This window comes from Rosa rugosa, chromosome 4, assembly GCF_958449725.1.
Source record: "Rosa rugosa chromosome 4, drRosRugo1.1, whole genome shotgun sequence".
Classification (NCBI taxonomy): Eukaryota; Viridiplantae; Streptophyta; class Magnoliopsida; order Rosales; family Rosaceae; genus Rosa; species Rosa rugosa.
In genome coordinates, this window is record NC_084823.1 from 14,755,440 (window position 1) to 14,770,449 (window position 15,010).

Consider the following 15,010-nt stretch of genomic DNA (forward strand, 5'->3'; position numbering starts at 1 on the left):
CAAAGCTCACCAATCACCAGGAAAGATAAAACTTCATCTTCATACAGGGGTTTGAACCAATATGATGATGAAGAATCATGATCATGGAAGAGTAGAAGTTATAGGACTAGCATGGATTCTCAACGTTTAGTTTTACCTTATAATGTATTTTCAATTACAAGTTAATGCAAACAATAAAATCAAGTTGACCACAGTCAACAGCAAAGTTCAGATTTCAGAAGTTATAATTTCCTGGGGTATCTCTCATAATTAAGATACAGAGTACAGACAAACAGGAGATCCAGTAGTTGGTACAAGTCAAAAGACAGGCCATTTTTATTAAAATCATCTTCTACAAGGCTACAATCAGTTTGCATCTTCACGTAGCCACAAGCTACAATAAGACACTTGACAGGGCACTTGAAGAGTCTGGTACGACTTACAATATCAAACAATTACACTATACCAACTGAGAACTCTACAGTCTGGTCAACCAGCCTCTACCCCTTGGTATTTTAATTGTACATACCATGAAAGAAAAGTAAAAAGAAAACTTTAAAGCAGACCAATGCAGGAATAATATATAAGCGAGTTCAAGCTTCCCATACTCAGCTGGAAACTCAAGTAGTGCTGTCAAGAAATGGATAATCAGTGTAACCAAGAACCGGATCAGATATGCAGAATGTATCTATGTTGTACTTATTTAGAGGAGCATTAAGCTCAAATCTCTTTGGCAAATCTGGATTAGCCAAGAACCAACGACCAAAAGCAATAAGATCTGCACGGCTCTCAGCCACATCATTGTTCCCATCTTCCCTGTCAAAACCACCAGTAGCAATGAAGGTACCATTAAAAGCCTTTCTCATGGGTACAAGACTGTGGGGACATTCAATTTTTTCCCCAACTGTCGTCATTCCTGGCTCAAACATGTGGCAGTACAGGATTCCATATTTGTTCAAGGAATTGACTAGATAGAGTCCCAATTCCTTTGGATTAGAATCTCCGGATTCAAATGGAGATAATCTAATTCCAACTTTATCTGCTCCTATCTCGTTGACAACAGCTTCAACAATGTCTAGTGCAAATCGGCAACGTTTTTCTAGAGATCCACCATATTGGTCTGTTCGATCATTTACTTGATCTTTTAAAAATTGATCGATAAGGTAGCCTTGGGCGCCATGAATTTCAACCCCATCAAAGCCTATGAAATCAACAAACAATAATATTAGTGTAGCGAAGACTGTTGAAACTTGTCGTTCCCCAAAACTAAAACGAAGATAAAATGGTAACTTATTGATCATATAACGAAGTGAAAGTAAGAAATTGTTATTCCTAGAAGACTTGTACCCTTTTTTTTGTCTACTACAACTTTTTTATCTTCTAACAAGACATTTTTGGCACCACACTTTGATATAATACGTTTCTGTAAAAGGACATGTATATTTATTTCATATTTAACTTAAAAAGGATTACCAGCTTCCATAGCATTCCTTGCAGCATGTCTAAAATCATTGACAATTTGAGGAATTTCATCTGTCCTTAATCGTCTTGGAGGGGTGAACTGGGCAACATCGACGCCATTAGCTTGGGGCGTTAGGGGCTTGTCAGTAGAAGAGATTGGAGCTTGCCCATTTGGCTGAAAGCCTATAAGCAAATAGGGATAGAATCACCATGAGACACAATAGATCATATTGAAGGAATATCCAATTCATTGAGCTACAACAACCCCATATAATAACAATTAATATTGGTGAAAAAGAAGTTTATAATAGGATAGGTTTAGATCATTCAGTAAAATACAGATACTATGCATGCAGGTTCTGTGGACCCAATCAAACATATCAATCTTTCATGTTATTCTCCGGGTTGACTTGGCATAAAATGGTACCATAGATACCAATCTGAGATCTTAAGAAACCATAATATATCGCCAACAGAGAAACAAGATATCATCAGCCACAGTCATTCACTTGTTATGAGGCATAGCAGATGCTACACTAGTTCTAAATTCTAAGTTATTTAAATTTATCAAACTTCATCCACCTTGAAACTTTCTATTTTCCTAATAACCTAAGGAAGCCAAACCCCTATCACAAAAAAAATAAAAATAAAAAAACAAAAATAATAAAATAAAGAACACACCCAAGGGAAAACAATTAGCTTTCAAATGCTTCACTAGTCTAATTAGTCACTTATGCGCACAAGGGTTTCTACGATAAAGTTAAGTCATAAAGGTACCCTAAACCCTAAGTCAGGAACGCACCAGCATTTGAAACCCTCCCCACATGCCAAATCTGACAGAAGAAGATACCCCCTCTAGCATGTACAGCATTGACAATGGGTTTCCATGCTTCAACTTGCTCCTTTGTCCAAATACCAGGAGTATCTGGATACCTTCACATATGAAAGAAACAAAAAGCGATCAAAATTTTCAATAGGGAAGTTGCAAATTCTACTGCATCTAAGATTTTACAGAAAGAAACTTGATAGTTATTCTTAAAGTTACCCTTGTGCTGTGTCAGAAACTCCAGTGGCTTCAGCTATGAGAAGACCTCCTTTAGATGTTCTCTGAGAGTAATATAAGATGGCATGTGGCTGGGGAACATTTCCATATGATCTCTGTCTAGTCATTGGTGCTAAAACAATTCTGGAATAAATAAACAAATTAAACACTTATTAATACAACCTTCAATACTGTCTTACTGGACACTGGCAGTATTTACGAAATTACATCTCTATGACCAGTGACAAGTTTGAAAGAGATAACATAACTAGCTCTTGAAAATCTTATGATATTATATAAGCCAAACAAAATATGAAACATTAACAAACATAAACCGGATTGGATTATGAAATGCTCAAGGAGGAAAGGCAATACTTTTTCCTAATAAATTGCAACTAAAATAGAAATTTAATGATGAATTCAAAGCGACAGTTCAGTTGTAACGAACCCTTCTGGCTTCACACCCCACACATGTACCATCCCCGTCTGGCGGAAACATCAATTGATTATTAATGTGTCAGTCGTAGTAATCATCTACGCAGATATTGTGAAGCTTATTGATTCTAATTTCTGTCCTTTCACTGCTGACCACCTATACCATTTGCAATGTTCTAGTTACAAAGATATAACAAGAATTTGGCCTTTTGAACTCTCCAATGTTTGAAAGTATGGCCTTGATTGTTCATTCAAACTTAAAGATCAAAGAAATGCTTGGTGGCAGAAGATGCTAAACTACAAGTGAATCATACGTTTGAAGTGATGTAAGCTAAGCTACACGCAAAGAGCATAGCTAAACTAATTTGAGAAAACACAAAAGCAGTCAACTTTTTTCATTTTATCTTGTTCACCAATTGGGACTTTCCGCAAACAATGTCATCTAAGTTTAGAAGTGATGTGAATATGCGAATTCTACATAACAATAGTACAAACCCAGCCAATGAAGTTCCAGATTATCATCTCCATTGTTCATAACTAAAAGAACAAATAACCCTTGGTTGAAGAAGATGCTACACTACCAGTGAAAAATTCCATTTACAATTCACAAAAAGAAGTATACTTTTTCATCTTCCTAGTTCTCTCAATTGGGACTTCCCTCAAACACCTGGTCTTCTAACCTTACACAACCAAACCCAGATCATATCATGGAAAATCATAACCCAGTTCAATTGGGAGTTCCCACAAACACATCTTCTGAGTTTACAAACCAAAACCCAGATCATATTATGGTCAACTAATGCACAAACAAAATGATCCAATTCCAAATTTGGAAGATGAGAAAACCAAAACCTGTTCTTGGGGTCTTAGCAATAATATCAACCAATGTAACACATGCAATGCAGAGGGAAAGCTTAAAGCAAGTTTACCTGTGAGAAAGATCAAACTTTCCCATTTTGTAAGGAGTAAGAAGAGGAAGTGTGGGAGCTTGGTTAGCCATCTATCTGACCTTGCAATCTGGGTACTTCAAGTTCTTGGAGCTTTAATAGTTCTGGTCTGGAAATGAACGGAAGACATAATTGGGTCTTTATACGTTTGAGAATGCGCTAGAAGACAACCTCGGCTGTTTGGAACTGGGAGATTTAAGAACTGGGAAGTATTTACCGAGAGCTGCCAGTGTTGACTTGACGGGTGGCCGTAAGATTTTGTCTTTCTTTGAAAACGAGTTATCAATTGATAATTGAGGTCTTCCTTTTATGTTGGAACTTGGAATTCGATTTCGAGCGATAGGGTCCCAAAGAAGATAATGCAAAAGCAGAGGGTGACGTCGTGCACCTGTTAGCTCAGACGTTACTTTTCCTTTTCTGTTGTTGTTTTTTTTTTTGTTTCTTCATGAACCCAACACAAGCGAAGCCTACACTCTTCCTGAAACCGGTCAATAAGATGCGTAATGAGAACGGTATAGTTAACCAAATTAAAACGGTATAGTTAACCAAAAGGGTTATTGACTAAATGCTCAAATTTAGCCTAATAAGAGCTCACTTACTCTATTAAAAGGTATATGTGCTCAGTTACCCATTTAAATGTCAAAAGACAATTTTAGCCTTTACTCAATTATTAAATTATAATTGCGATTAAATGTCTCTCTATCTCAAACATATCCAAGGTGGCATAATACGCTAAACTACTAGTGAATCATAGGTTTGAAGTGATGTAAGCTAAGCTACAAGCAAAGAGCATAGCTAAACTAATTTGAGAAAACACAAAAGCAGTCAACTTTTTTCATTTTCCTTGTTCACCAATTGGGACTTTCCGCAAACAACGGGTCATCTAAGTTTAGAAGTGATGTGAATATGCTAATTCTACATAACAATAGTACAAACCCAGCCAATGAAGGTTCTTATCATCTCCATTGTTCATTCAAACTAAAAGAGCAAACAACCCATGGTTGAAGAAGATGCTACACTACCAGACTACCAGTGAAAAATTCCATTTACAATACACAAAAAGAAGTAAACTTTTTCAGCTTCCTAGTTACTACTAGCATATGCCTTATAAAATACTCTAATTTTTCTGTATCTTTTGCTCTAGAGGATATGGATAACTGTATCAAAAAGTCATTAGGTACGGTGCAACCACGGAATGAAGAATGGTATTCTCTATTGCAGGCTCCAGTAACCAAAAGCCACGCTTTTGACTTTGGTGTCTCTGTTTTTTATTTTATTTTAAATTTTGTATTAATGTTTTTGTTTCTCTCTCCTAATTTTCTCTTAATTTCTGTTTATATAGTAATCAAAATATACAAATATTTTTTTTCCTTTTTATTCCAATTTTATTTGTTTGTCTTAATTCAAATTTTTATTTATTTAATATTCAAAAGAAAATTTATATTTCATTTTTATATTTGTTGTTTTGATTCGATATTTATCCGGTCGCCGGATCAAGGCAACCCAATCCTCTTCCTCCGCCCTCTCTCTTATCTCCCCTTCACATCCTCATCCATCAATTTGATTAAGCCAGAGCTACCTAGCCTCTAATTGAAACAAAACGATCTCTCGCATTCGCTCACTCTCAACTCACCGTGTCATCTGCAATCAATTAAGACGGTGATGGAGGATTGGAGGCTATATCGAACCCAGCAAATGAGCGAATAGGTGCACGTTGATCTCGATCTATTCTGTGAGATGAGCAAATGGATGAATATTAATCATAATTATACCTTAAATCTCAAAGCATGAATCTAAAATTTAAGTTCAAGGGCTGATTTTACCTGTTGATGAAGAACATTGTATCCCACTTCTGTGTATGTATATGCCCAGTTCAATAAAAGATCCAAGTTTGAAAGAGGTAACTGAAATTAAAAAACTTTTAAGTGTGAATGACTGAATGGATGAGATAAAACTTTTAAAGTGTGAGTGGAAGAGATAAAGGGGCCAAGGGGGAGGTGAAAACGGTGGTTATCCCGTATTTTGGATAAATGTGCATTTCTTCTTTTCCCTTTTTGATATAATTGGATATAAAATAAATGAAATTAGAGAAAATGTGTTGGTAACTTAAAATTAATATTTTTTTCAATGAAGTAATATTGTGGTGCAACATTTGCACACGGTTGTGTGTGGAAAATGAAAGGACACCTTTATCAGTGAAAATTCCTAGACACGGTTAATTGTGTCAAATATTATAGATACTTTTAATCGTATGTAAATGAATTTTATTCTAAATGTTTATTTTTCATGTTTGCATTTCTAATTTTTACTTTATCATTACATACGGATGACTATCTCTAATTGGTTTAATATAATATTTTATTAATTTGACCATTTTTACTACACAGTTATCATTATCTATAAAGTAAAGAATACGGAAAATAGATGAGGATGTCCTTTAATATATCAAATGATACGGTTATAAATCTGTGTCTAATTAGGGGTGGCCTATAGCCAATTCCAAATATGGAAGATGAGAAAACCAAAACCTGTTCTTGGGCTTTTAGCAATATCAACCAATGTAACAATGTAGAGAGAAAGATGAAGCAGGTTTACCTGTGAGAAAGATCAAACTTTCCAATAACTACAAACCCAGCCAATTATTTACCATGTGCAGTGGCCCATTAATTGATTCCCATGCGGATTGCCTAGATAGCCCTTGCAGTCAGCTAAATCATTGGGATATTTTCTTTTGTTTTTATTATTATTCTATTAGATTGGAATTGACAGAGGTACCCTTCTTATATCATTGATAGATCCGCCGATATGGTTAGATTTGGTTCATTCAGAGAGAGAGAGAGACAGGAGATGAGGATCTGCAATTGTAAGGATTTGAAATGAGAGAGATTGATGAGAATTTGCAATTGTAAGGATTTGAAATGGGTAATTTCCTATTTTTCTATCAGATCAGGAATAGTTTTTCTACATGTTGATTTCAGGCTATGATAGAGATATGATGTGAATCTGCAAGTAAGGATTTGAAATGGGTAATTCCTATTTTTCTATTCAGTTAGAGTCAATTTCTTATGCATATTGATTTCATGCTATAAGAGGAGATAGATACATTTCTTTATCACTGAGAAATTTGAAAGCCGAATCCTTCCAATTGATTCCTAGGCTCTAGAGTTCTTGATTAATATTATATGCCAAATGGTGGAATTGACATGGAGTCTGTACTTATGTTTGACGCATTTAATTTTAGTGTGCTTAATTGAGTTTTAGGATACTTACATACGCGTTTTTTCCCCCTTAATATTGTTCATATTGTTGTTTGTTACTGAAGGTCAATAACATTTGTGAATATGTTCCTATTGAGGTACTCACTTCATGATTATGCTTCTGTTACATATCAAGATGAAGACTGCTTTTTTAGGCTTCGAGAACATGAGTGAAGCTGTTTAATGTGGTCTTTTGGGATGACATAGTTGGAAAACTTATAATATATTTTTTTTTTTTTTAGTAGAAGAGGTCGTCCATTATGCAGCTTAGCAAGCAGTACAAAAACGATCCCCCCCTATGGGGGCTACAGAAAGAACCGTTCCGTAGAAACTACTACAAATCCACCCCTAAACAGAGCAAACTAAACTAGTAATCTCCTAGTACACCCATCCTCTAGGATTAAGCCCAAACAAATAAAAGTAGAAGCCCAAGGAATAAAAATAACACCTCATGGGCTCAACAAGTCTCTCTTTTCTTTGTGATTTTTCCCACTCAAAGTAAGAAATAAACAAGCCCATCATCTTTCAAAACAAAAAGATGAAGGCCCAAACAAAATTGAAAATGAAAAGCAACACAACCGGCCACGCCCAAGACAAGTCCCTCGCAGCCCAATCAACCCATCTAGGGCAAACCCTAAGTGAGAAGACAGCCCTGCCCCCTCCACCGAACACCACTCGCCGGAGGACCTCGCCCGCGCTTCCACCACCGCTGGTAGCATATGGATCTGATTCCAAGCGAAACAGCACCGACGACGAGCAAACCACCATACCCCCGCGCTCACCCCAGTTCTGCCAGCGATCTTCGCCGCACTCTACGCCAACACCAATGTCAGACCTCGCAGCCATCATCCCCGGAGCATTCTGGCTTGGATCAGTCATCCAATCAGCAACCCAATCACCAACGTTGGCCTTTGCAAACACCAGATCGGGAACAGAGATACCAACACTAGCCGCTACAAACCCAGCTGTAATTTGAGGAGACCCAAACTCACTGTCCCCAACCTCCATTCATGTTGACTGTAAAACTCTCAACATAGTCACCAGCCGTGCAACCTCTATCCAAGATCCAGACATGCCGATCCACCATAGACCACCACAGATTCACCCAATCGGATCTTAACCTCAGACCAATCAAGCAAACACACCTACCATCCTCGACAGCAACCATAAGGATCTCTGTCCAAGGCGGCAATCCATGCGCCAAAGCGAAAGCAACTGAAAGAAAGAGACAATTAGCCACAAGGCTAGCAATGGTCATGACCATCAGGGTTTGGAAATTTGGATATTTTGTCGAAGGAGGGAGGCCAACGATAAACCCTAGCAGAGCGCTAGGTCAGTTTATTATGTAATTTGCAAATTGAGCAATTGGATGTCGTGAAACATTAATTTGGAAAACTTATAATATCTATTTTAAGTTCATTTGTGAGGAAATTGTAGTAATTTACTAACCTTTTTATAATAAATGAAACTTTGGTATTGTAAATTCTATAAAATCTTAGTTCTATTTACAATTAGAGCTTTGATTATATTAATTCAACTTCTTCATAGTGTTTGTTATTACTTTTCAGTAAGTACTGACAGTCAGTAGCAAATGTTGTAAGTATATATACTGATGGTCAGTAGCAAATGTTGTAAGTACACTGATGGTCAATAGCAATGTCTGTAAATAGACTTATCCAATAAAAATGTCAATTACTGAATGTGAATATCAATGACAACAAGTATACAGATTCTTAGATGCAATGCCAATAAGTATATTGACTTTTAGTAGTAATGTGGCAAATATACTAACCCGGCCTCAGTAGTATTACATATTTGTTGTTGAATATGATAGTACAAGCTTCCAAGGCTTATTCAACAATTCATCTTCTTCATTTTCATTGGTTACTATTTAATATTAATTTATAGAGGTCTATATTTGGTAGCAGATAAAGTTTAATATTACTACTGACAGTCAATAGCAATATCTTAACAAAATATGTTGATGCGGTGGCAATCTCGTAATTAATAACAACTTGAATAAATGCGGTGGCAATCTCGTAATTTATCACAACTTGAATGTTTAATTAGAATTTGAATTTCTTTCCGCAGTTTTAAGGTGACCGCACGGATTTCCCGTATTTGCATCATGCTCATGGTAATTTAATTGACTAACTTAACCTTAACGGTAAAAACCTCTAATTGCAATTCACGCAGAAGTTTGGGAGAAACTGATGTTGTATGGATTGCGGGTCGCCAAATTTGATCTCTTTGGTTGGTTTTCATGGTGAGAATCTTGTTGAAAAGGCTATGTGAATGAACTTTAGTTTGAATTTTGGGATTTTCTCTGTGTCACCTGAGAAATTGATGATGGAAAAAACTAAAGTGGCTTGTTACTCTGGATGTGGGTGAGATCAATCAAAATCAAACAGTAGACGATCAAACTATTGTAAAACATGAATGAGTTGAGATTATATTATTTTATATGGATTTGAGGGCGAAAACTAAATATGTTTTTGGTAGAACAAGGTCATCAAGGTAAAAACTCGGATCAAAATTCAAATCCCAAAACTGAGTTTGCTGGGAGATTTCTGGAATCGCGTTTGGCAGGGACTGGTTTCTACTATATTTTTCACTGGGTTTGCTCACGGTTTTTTCTCTCTTTATCCATTTATTAATTAGTTAAAGTTAAATGTTAATATTTGTTTAAATTGTTAACCAGAGTTAGTGCATCAGACACACGTGGCAAATTCTCTTTGGATGGTGATATCACCACATAGAGTGGAGTGGTGAGCAAATTTGAATCCGCTAAAATATGGAGTGGTGGATGCTATGTCTAAACTCCTAACACGCTCGATTTCAGTGTGTTAATGAAAAATGAAGACAATATATATTCAAGATTATTACAAATTGAAAACTGAAATTTTGAAACTATGGAATTCTGATCGATTACCGAAGTTCAAAGCTGTATATCAAATTATAGTCACATGCTCGTAATATCAAATTCCACTTAACTAGCTAAAGTAGAAGGCTAGGAAAGGTGGCACTCACCTCCATAAATGACCGTGTGTGGGCCCTCGGCGCCACCATTTCTGACTTCGAATCTAGAATAAAAAAATTATGCTAAAATGATCACCACAACACAACTATCAATTTTTATATATGCACTAAAGATCAATTTGACGTGGATTGGTCGGAAAACTCCTCAAAAGTTTTAGAAGTTCGATACTTTACACCGATCATACTCTCTCTACATGTCGAGTCGATCTAAGAGGCTTGAGTGGTTTTTATCACCAATTAAAGGTTTTTAGAGACCAAGTGGTTTCACGGCCAACGGTGGGCGGATGAGGAAGAGATGATCGAGTTGAGTCATATGGGTCTGTGATGCCTTATTAGTGTTGATTCTCATTGGGTGTTAAGAATCGAACCTATGGGTCGAAGGAGGGAGAAAAAAGGAAGTCATTTCTCGACCGATGGCTTAAGAAGTGGTGGTCAGACATAAGAGATCGAATCAGGTTGAGTTCGGGTTGTGAAACGAGTTAGGTCAGGGAGAAAATTGGAAGGTATATTTGGTTTCTGAACTGAAATGGAAAGTTAATATTTCAGGAAAATATATAAAGGGAAAGTTTCTCAAAATAGTAATTCATGCTCCTCACCTCATAACTTACTCATACAAACTCTGAAGTCTATTAGTCTAATCTCGTGCTAGTCTAACAAAAAATATTGCGAGACAGAAACCCTACTGAGAGCGCTCTCCTTTCTCTCTAATCACAGGCGGCTAGATTTATAGCCTGAGTCTTCTTGACGACATTCTCTCAATGTCAACACCAGTTGACATTCTCTACCCTAGGCACCAATGGCATCTTATTCCTTCAAGGATTATTGCTATGTGGAGGAATCAAGGAATAAGTGCTCCTCTTTTGTGGTTGTTAATGTATCTGCTATATATGCTACTCTGGTAGCGTCAATCTACTGTGGGTCGTTCTTGGTGGCTCCGGCTAACAAAGATCAGACCTTATGAAAGTTATACATCTGGAGAGAAACCCACAATGATCTTTCCACATTGTAGGTAGAGGAAGCCCTACAGGATCATACCAAAGTACCAAACTAAATCCTAGTGTCAATAAACTCATGACCTGAGTTAGCTAAGGCATCAGCCACACCAATGGCTTCTCAAAATACATATTTGAAGGAAACAACATTAAAGTTTACAACAAGTGACTTAATATTATATATGTTTGTCTTGATTCTCCAGGGAGGGGGTGAATTGTTGTTAATGCAATCAATAAGAGTCTTGGAGTCACCTCCAATGAGAAGTTCATTGTAGCCTACTTGAACTGCAGCTCTTAAGCCTAACTCTTCAGATTGCAAAACATAACTATAACTGATAGGTTTGGCACTAGCAATTAGCACATATCCTTCTGCATCTCTAATTACAAATCTGGAGGAAGCCGCATCTTGGCCTTGTCTAATTAAACCATCAAAGTTAAGCTTCACACTATTCAAGGGAGGAGGCTCCCATTTTATTTTTAGCTGATTCCCGAGTCTTGAGGGGTGAGAAGAAGTTGAGCAGGGTTGGGTAATGTGGGGTGCCTCGCCAAACTTCTTGGGTAAAAGGGCATTGTCTAAAAAGATGATCATGAGTTTCTAAATTCTCTCGACACAAAGTACAACTTGGGTCAATATTATATGAAAATTTTAGTCTTAACTTGGAGCTTAACTTGGGTCAACTTGAAGCATATTGTACTTGTGAAAAATACTCACTCTTTTTCCTTATACTTGTTCCAATTTCACTTTTAGTCATGTTAATTTAAGATTTCTTTGAATTTGTCAAGGTTCTTTAATTTTGCTTCTCTTAGATTTTAATTTAATTTAAAACTTGTGGTTTGGGAGTCTATATTTGTATCATTAAGATTATTCACTCTTCACAACTAGGTTCGTCCAATTGATTTATTTCATGAGGAGTTACCGAAAGGTTGAGTGTTAGACAACATCCAAAGTTAGATTTCTTTTCCTTTTAAAGTAAATTGGATTGGGATTTTACCTTTGTAACATATTGATTTATCACTACTCACAACTAGGCTCACCTTAGTAGAATACGATGTCTAGGTAAGAGGCTAGGAATTTATCTCGAGTGTTGTGCCGCATACTAAGTGAGCCTTGCTCTACCAAAGCCACACATACTCTTACCTGGTCATATTTCGAAAAGAGCTACCGAACAGGTAAGTGTTAAACCTTGCGCTTAGTTTGCAACTACACCAAACATTGCTCTTAATTTGGAATTTTGCCAAACTTAATTTGGAACTATGCCAAATTAGTTACACCTAATTTGAGATTACGCCAAATTCAAAATCTTTGTCCCCTTTTGCTTTTCTACTTCAAGTTATAGTTTGATTCTAATATCTTAGAGACACCATTAAATTGGAACTTGTAAGTAGAAAAGCAAAAGGGACAAGGATTCCGAATTGGTACAGTTCCAAATTAGGTGTAACGAATTTGGCGTAGTTCTAAATTAAGTTTGGCTCAATTCCAAATTAACTAAGCGCAATGTTTGGCGTAGTTCCAAACTAAGCGCAAGGTTCAACACTTAACTGTTCGGTAACTCTTTTCGAAATACGATCAGGTAAGAGTATGTGCTGCTTTGGTAGAGCAAGACTCACTTAGTACTAGGCACAACACCCAGGATAAATCCCTAGCCTCTTACCTAGACATCATATTCTTCTAAGGTGAGCATAGTTGTGAGAAGTGATAAACCAATACGTTACAAAGGTAAAATCCCAATCCAATTTACCTTAAAAGGAAAACAAATCCAACTTTGGGTATTGTCTAACACTCAACCATTCGATAACTCCTCATGAATTAATTCAATCGGATAAGTCTGGTTATGAAGAGTGAATAAACTCGATGGTCCAAATATGGACTCCTAAATCACAAGTTTTTATTAAATTCAAATCTAAAAGAAGCGAAATTAAAGGACCTGGACAAATTCAAAGAAATCTTAAATTAACAAGCCAGAAAGCTAAATTGGAACAAGTATAAGCAAAAAGAGTGAGTAGTTAAGACTAACTTTCACTAGTACAATATGCTCCAATGTCACGCCCCGAATGTCGAAGAAAAGAAATTCGAATCCGGAACGCGATAACTCAACAAATCGCCCAAATGCTTAGAAACTATTTTTCCATTTAAACTAAGCAACAAAATAAACTGAGTCCACACATGTCAATACAGACTTACTCCATAAAGTCATATATTATATTACACAAGTTTACGAATTAAGTTGCATAATAAAATAATAAGTAAATGCCCATCAGAGCTCACTACACAGCAGAAGTCTTAACACCAGTAAAGCCACAAAATAGCTTCCTACTCGTACAGTTGCTACTAGAAACTCAGCTTCACCCGCGATTACCCTAACTTGCAGGATTAACCCTTACACCATTGAATAGTGCACCGGGTTGCCACACAACAAACCCGGTAAGCCTTTGAAAGCTTGTATGAGTAAACTCAAATACAAAGACCACACAACTCACACGAATAATGTGGCAAACCTTTCAACTCGAAGAAAATAACTCACACCAAAATCATGAGGAATCCACCAATTCAAGTAAAGGAAGCAACACACACAAATCTCGAGGAAAACCTTTCAACTCAAGGTAAAGAAACACACACCATGATTCCTAAAAAAACAATATTCTTTTTCCAAAAGAAACAACATCAGTCACACTGTGAAAAAATCATATAAAATGTTAACCTAACAATTCAATATGAAACTCCGGTACAACCTGGACAACAAAAGAAAGTACATCATGAAACTCTCTTTCAAAAACATATACCCACAAGTGTCATAACACAAAGTTTTACCCTATGACAGCACGTTGGTAGACAGACTAGAGCTCTAACTGATTGTAACCACTCACCTGACCAAAGGTGTGATTCCCGATATATTGCCCGAGGTCACAACTTGCGACCCCCGATCCTTAGGCCAACTTGACCCTTAGATCAAAACATTTAAACGAATTGCACTGGACCCAAAATGTCACCAAATCACCAAAAAGGAGACGTCACAACCTGTGACTCCCAAATCAAACACTTTTCAAAACAATAGAAAATACCATTTCCCACAACATATTGTTTCCCGAAAAGTCATCCCCCAAAACAATAATATGAACTCATTCACAAACATTGCTTGCATCACAACAAATCCACCAATACATATATATTTCACGTAAATATAAATATCTACATAGTCATTTACTCAATAATTAATGTCACTAATACCAACTATAGTCCACAATTGCAAAAATCGAGAAAATTATTTTTATAATTAAAATCTCATTTTAACTTACCTATGAACCGTAGACGATCAAGTTCATATAATTTAAAGGACTAAATAATGTTTAGTCCTTGAGGTTTTGACTAAAAAACACTTCAGTTCCTGGCCTTTTAATTTCACACGTTTAGTCCTTGTACTTCTCAATTTTGAACCAATAGGTCCTTTCCGTCACTTTCCGTCCAAAACCTCCATTAAGTAGCTGACGTGGCAACGTTTTCTCTCTAAAATGTCTATTCTACCCTCACTTCCTTTTTTTATAATTATATATATTGTTTTCTCTCTTTTTTTTTCCTTCTTCCTCCTCTCTCTCCTCCTTCACCTACTCAATCTTCCTCACTTCCTCCTCTCTCTTCTTCTTGTCCTCTATACCCACATCGAAGGGACTGATTCATATACAACATTTATGCTAACATAATTGAGAACGATAAGGACATCATATTAATGCAATCTCATCAATAACAACACCATTCACCATTACAAAACCCCCAAAAGCAATCGAAATCGAAAACAACAGACACAAAATACAGTTCAGAGCCTAATTCAATCACAAATTTGAACAACAATACCATTTACCATC

At 36.5% G+C, this 15,010-nt stretch overlaps 1 protein-coding gene across 1 annotated transcript; it reads right to left on the reverse strand.

Annotated features, from left to right (window-relative positions):
• Positions 1-287: 287 nt before the first annotated feature.
• LOC133742042 (12-oxophytodienoate reductase 2-like) lies at positions 288-4,151 on the reverse strand. The gene is made up of 5 exons (XM_062169734.1): positions 3,847-4,151; positions 2,486-2,626; positions 2,243-2,373; positions 1,453-1,623; positions 288-1,180 (listed from the first exon to the last, which is right to left on the reverse strand). Exons 1-5 carry the CDS (start codon positions 3,915-3,917, stop codon positions 600-602), a joined length of 1,095 nt encoding a protein of 364 aa, XP_062025718.1. The 5' UTR covers positions 3,918-4,151; the 3' UTR covers positions 288-599.
• Between the last annotated feature and the right edge of the window lie 10,859 nt (positions 4,152-15,010).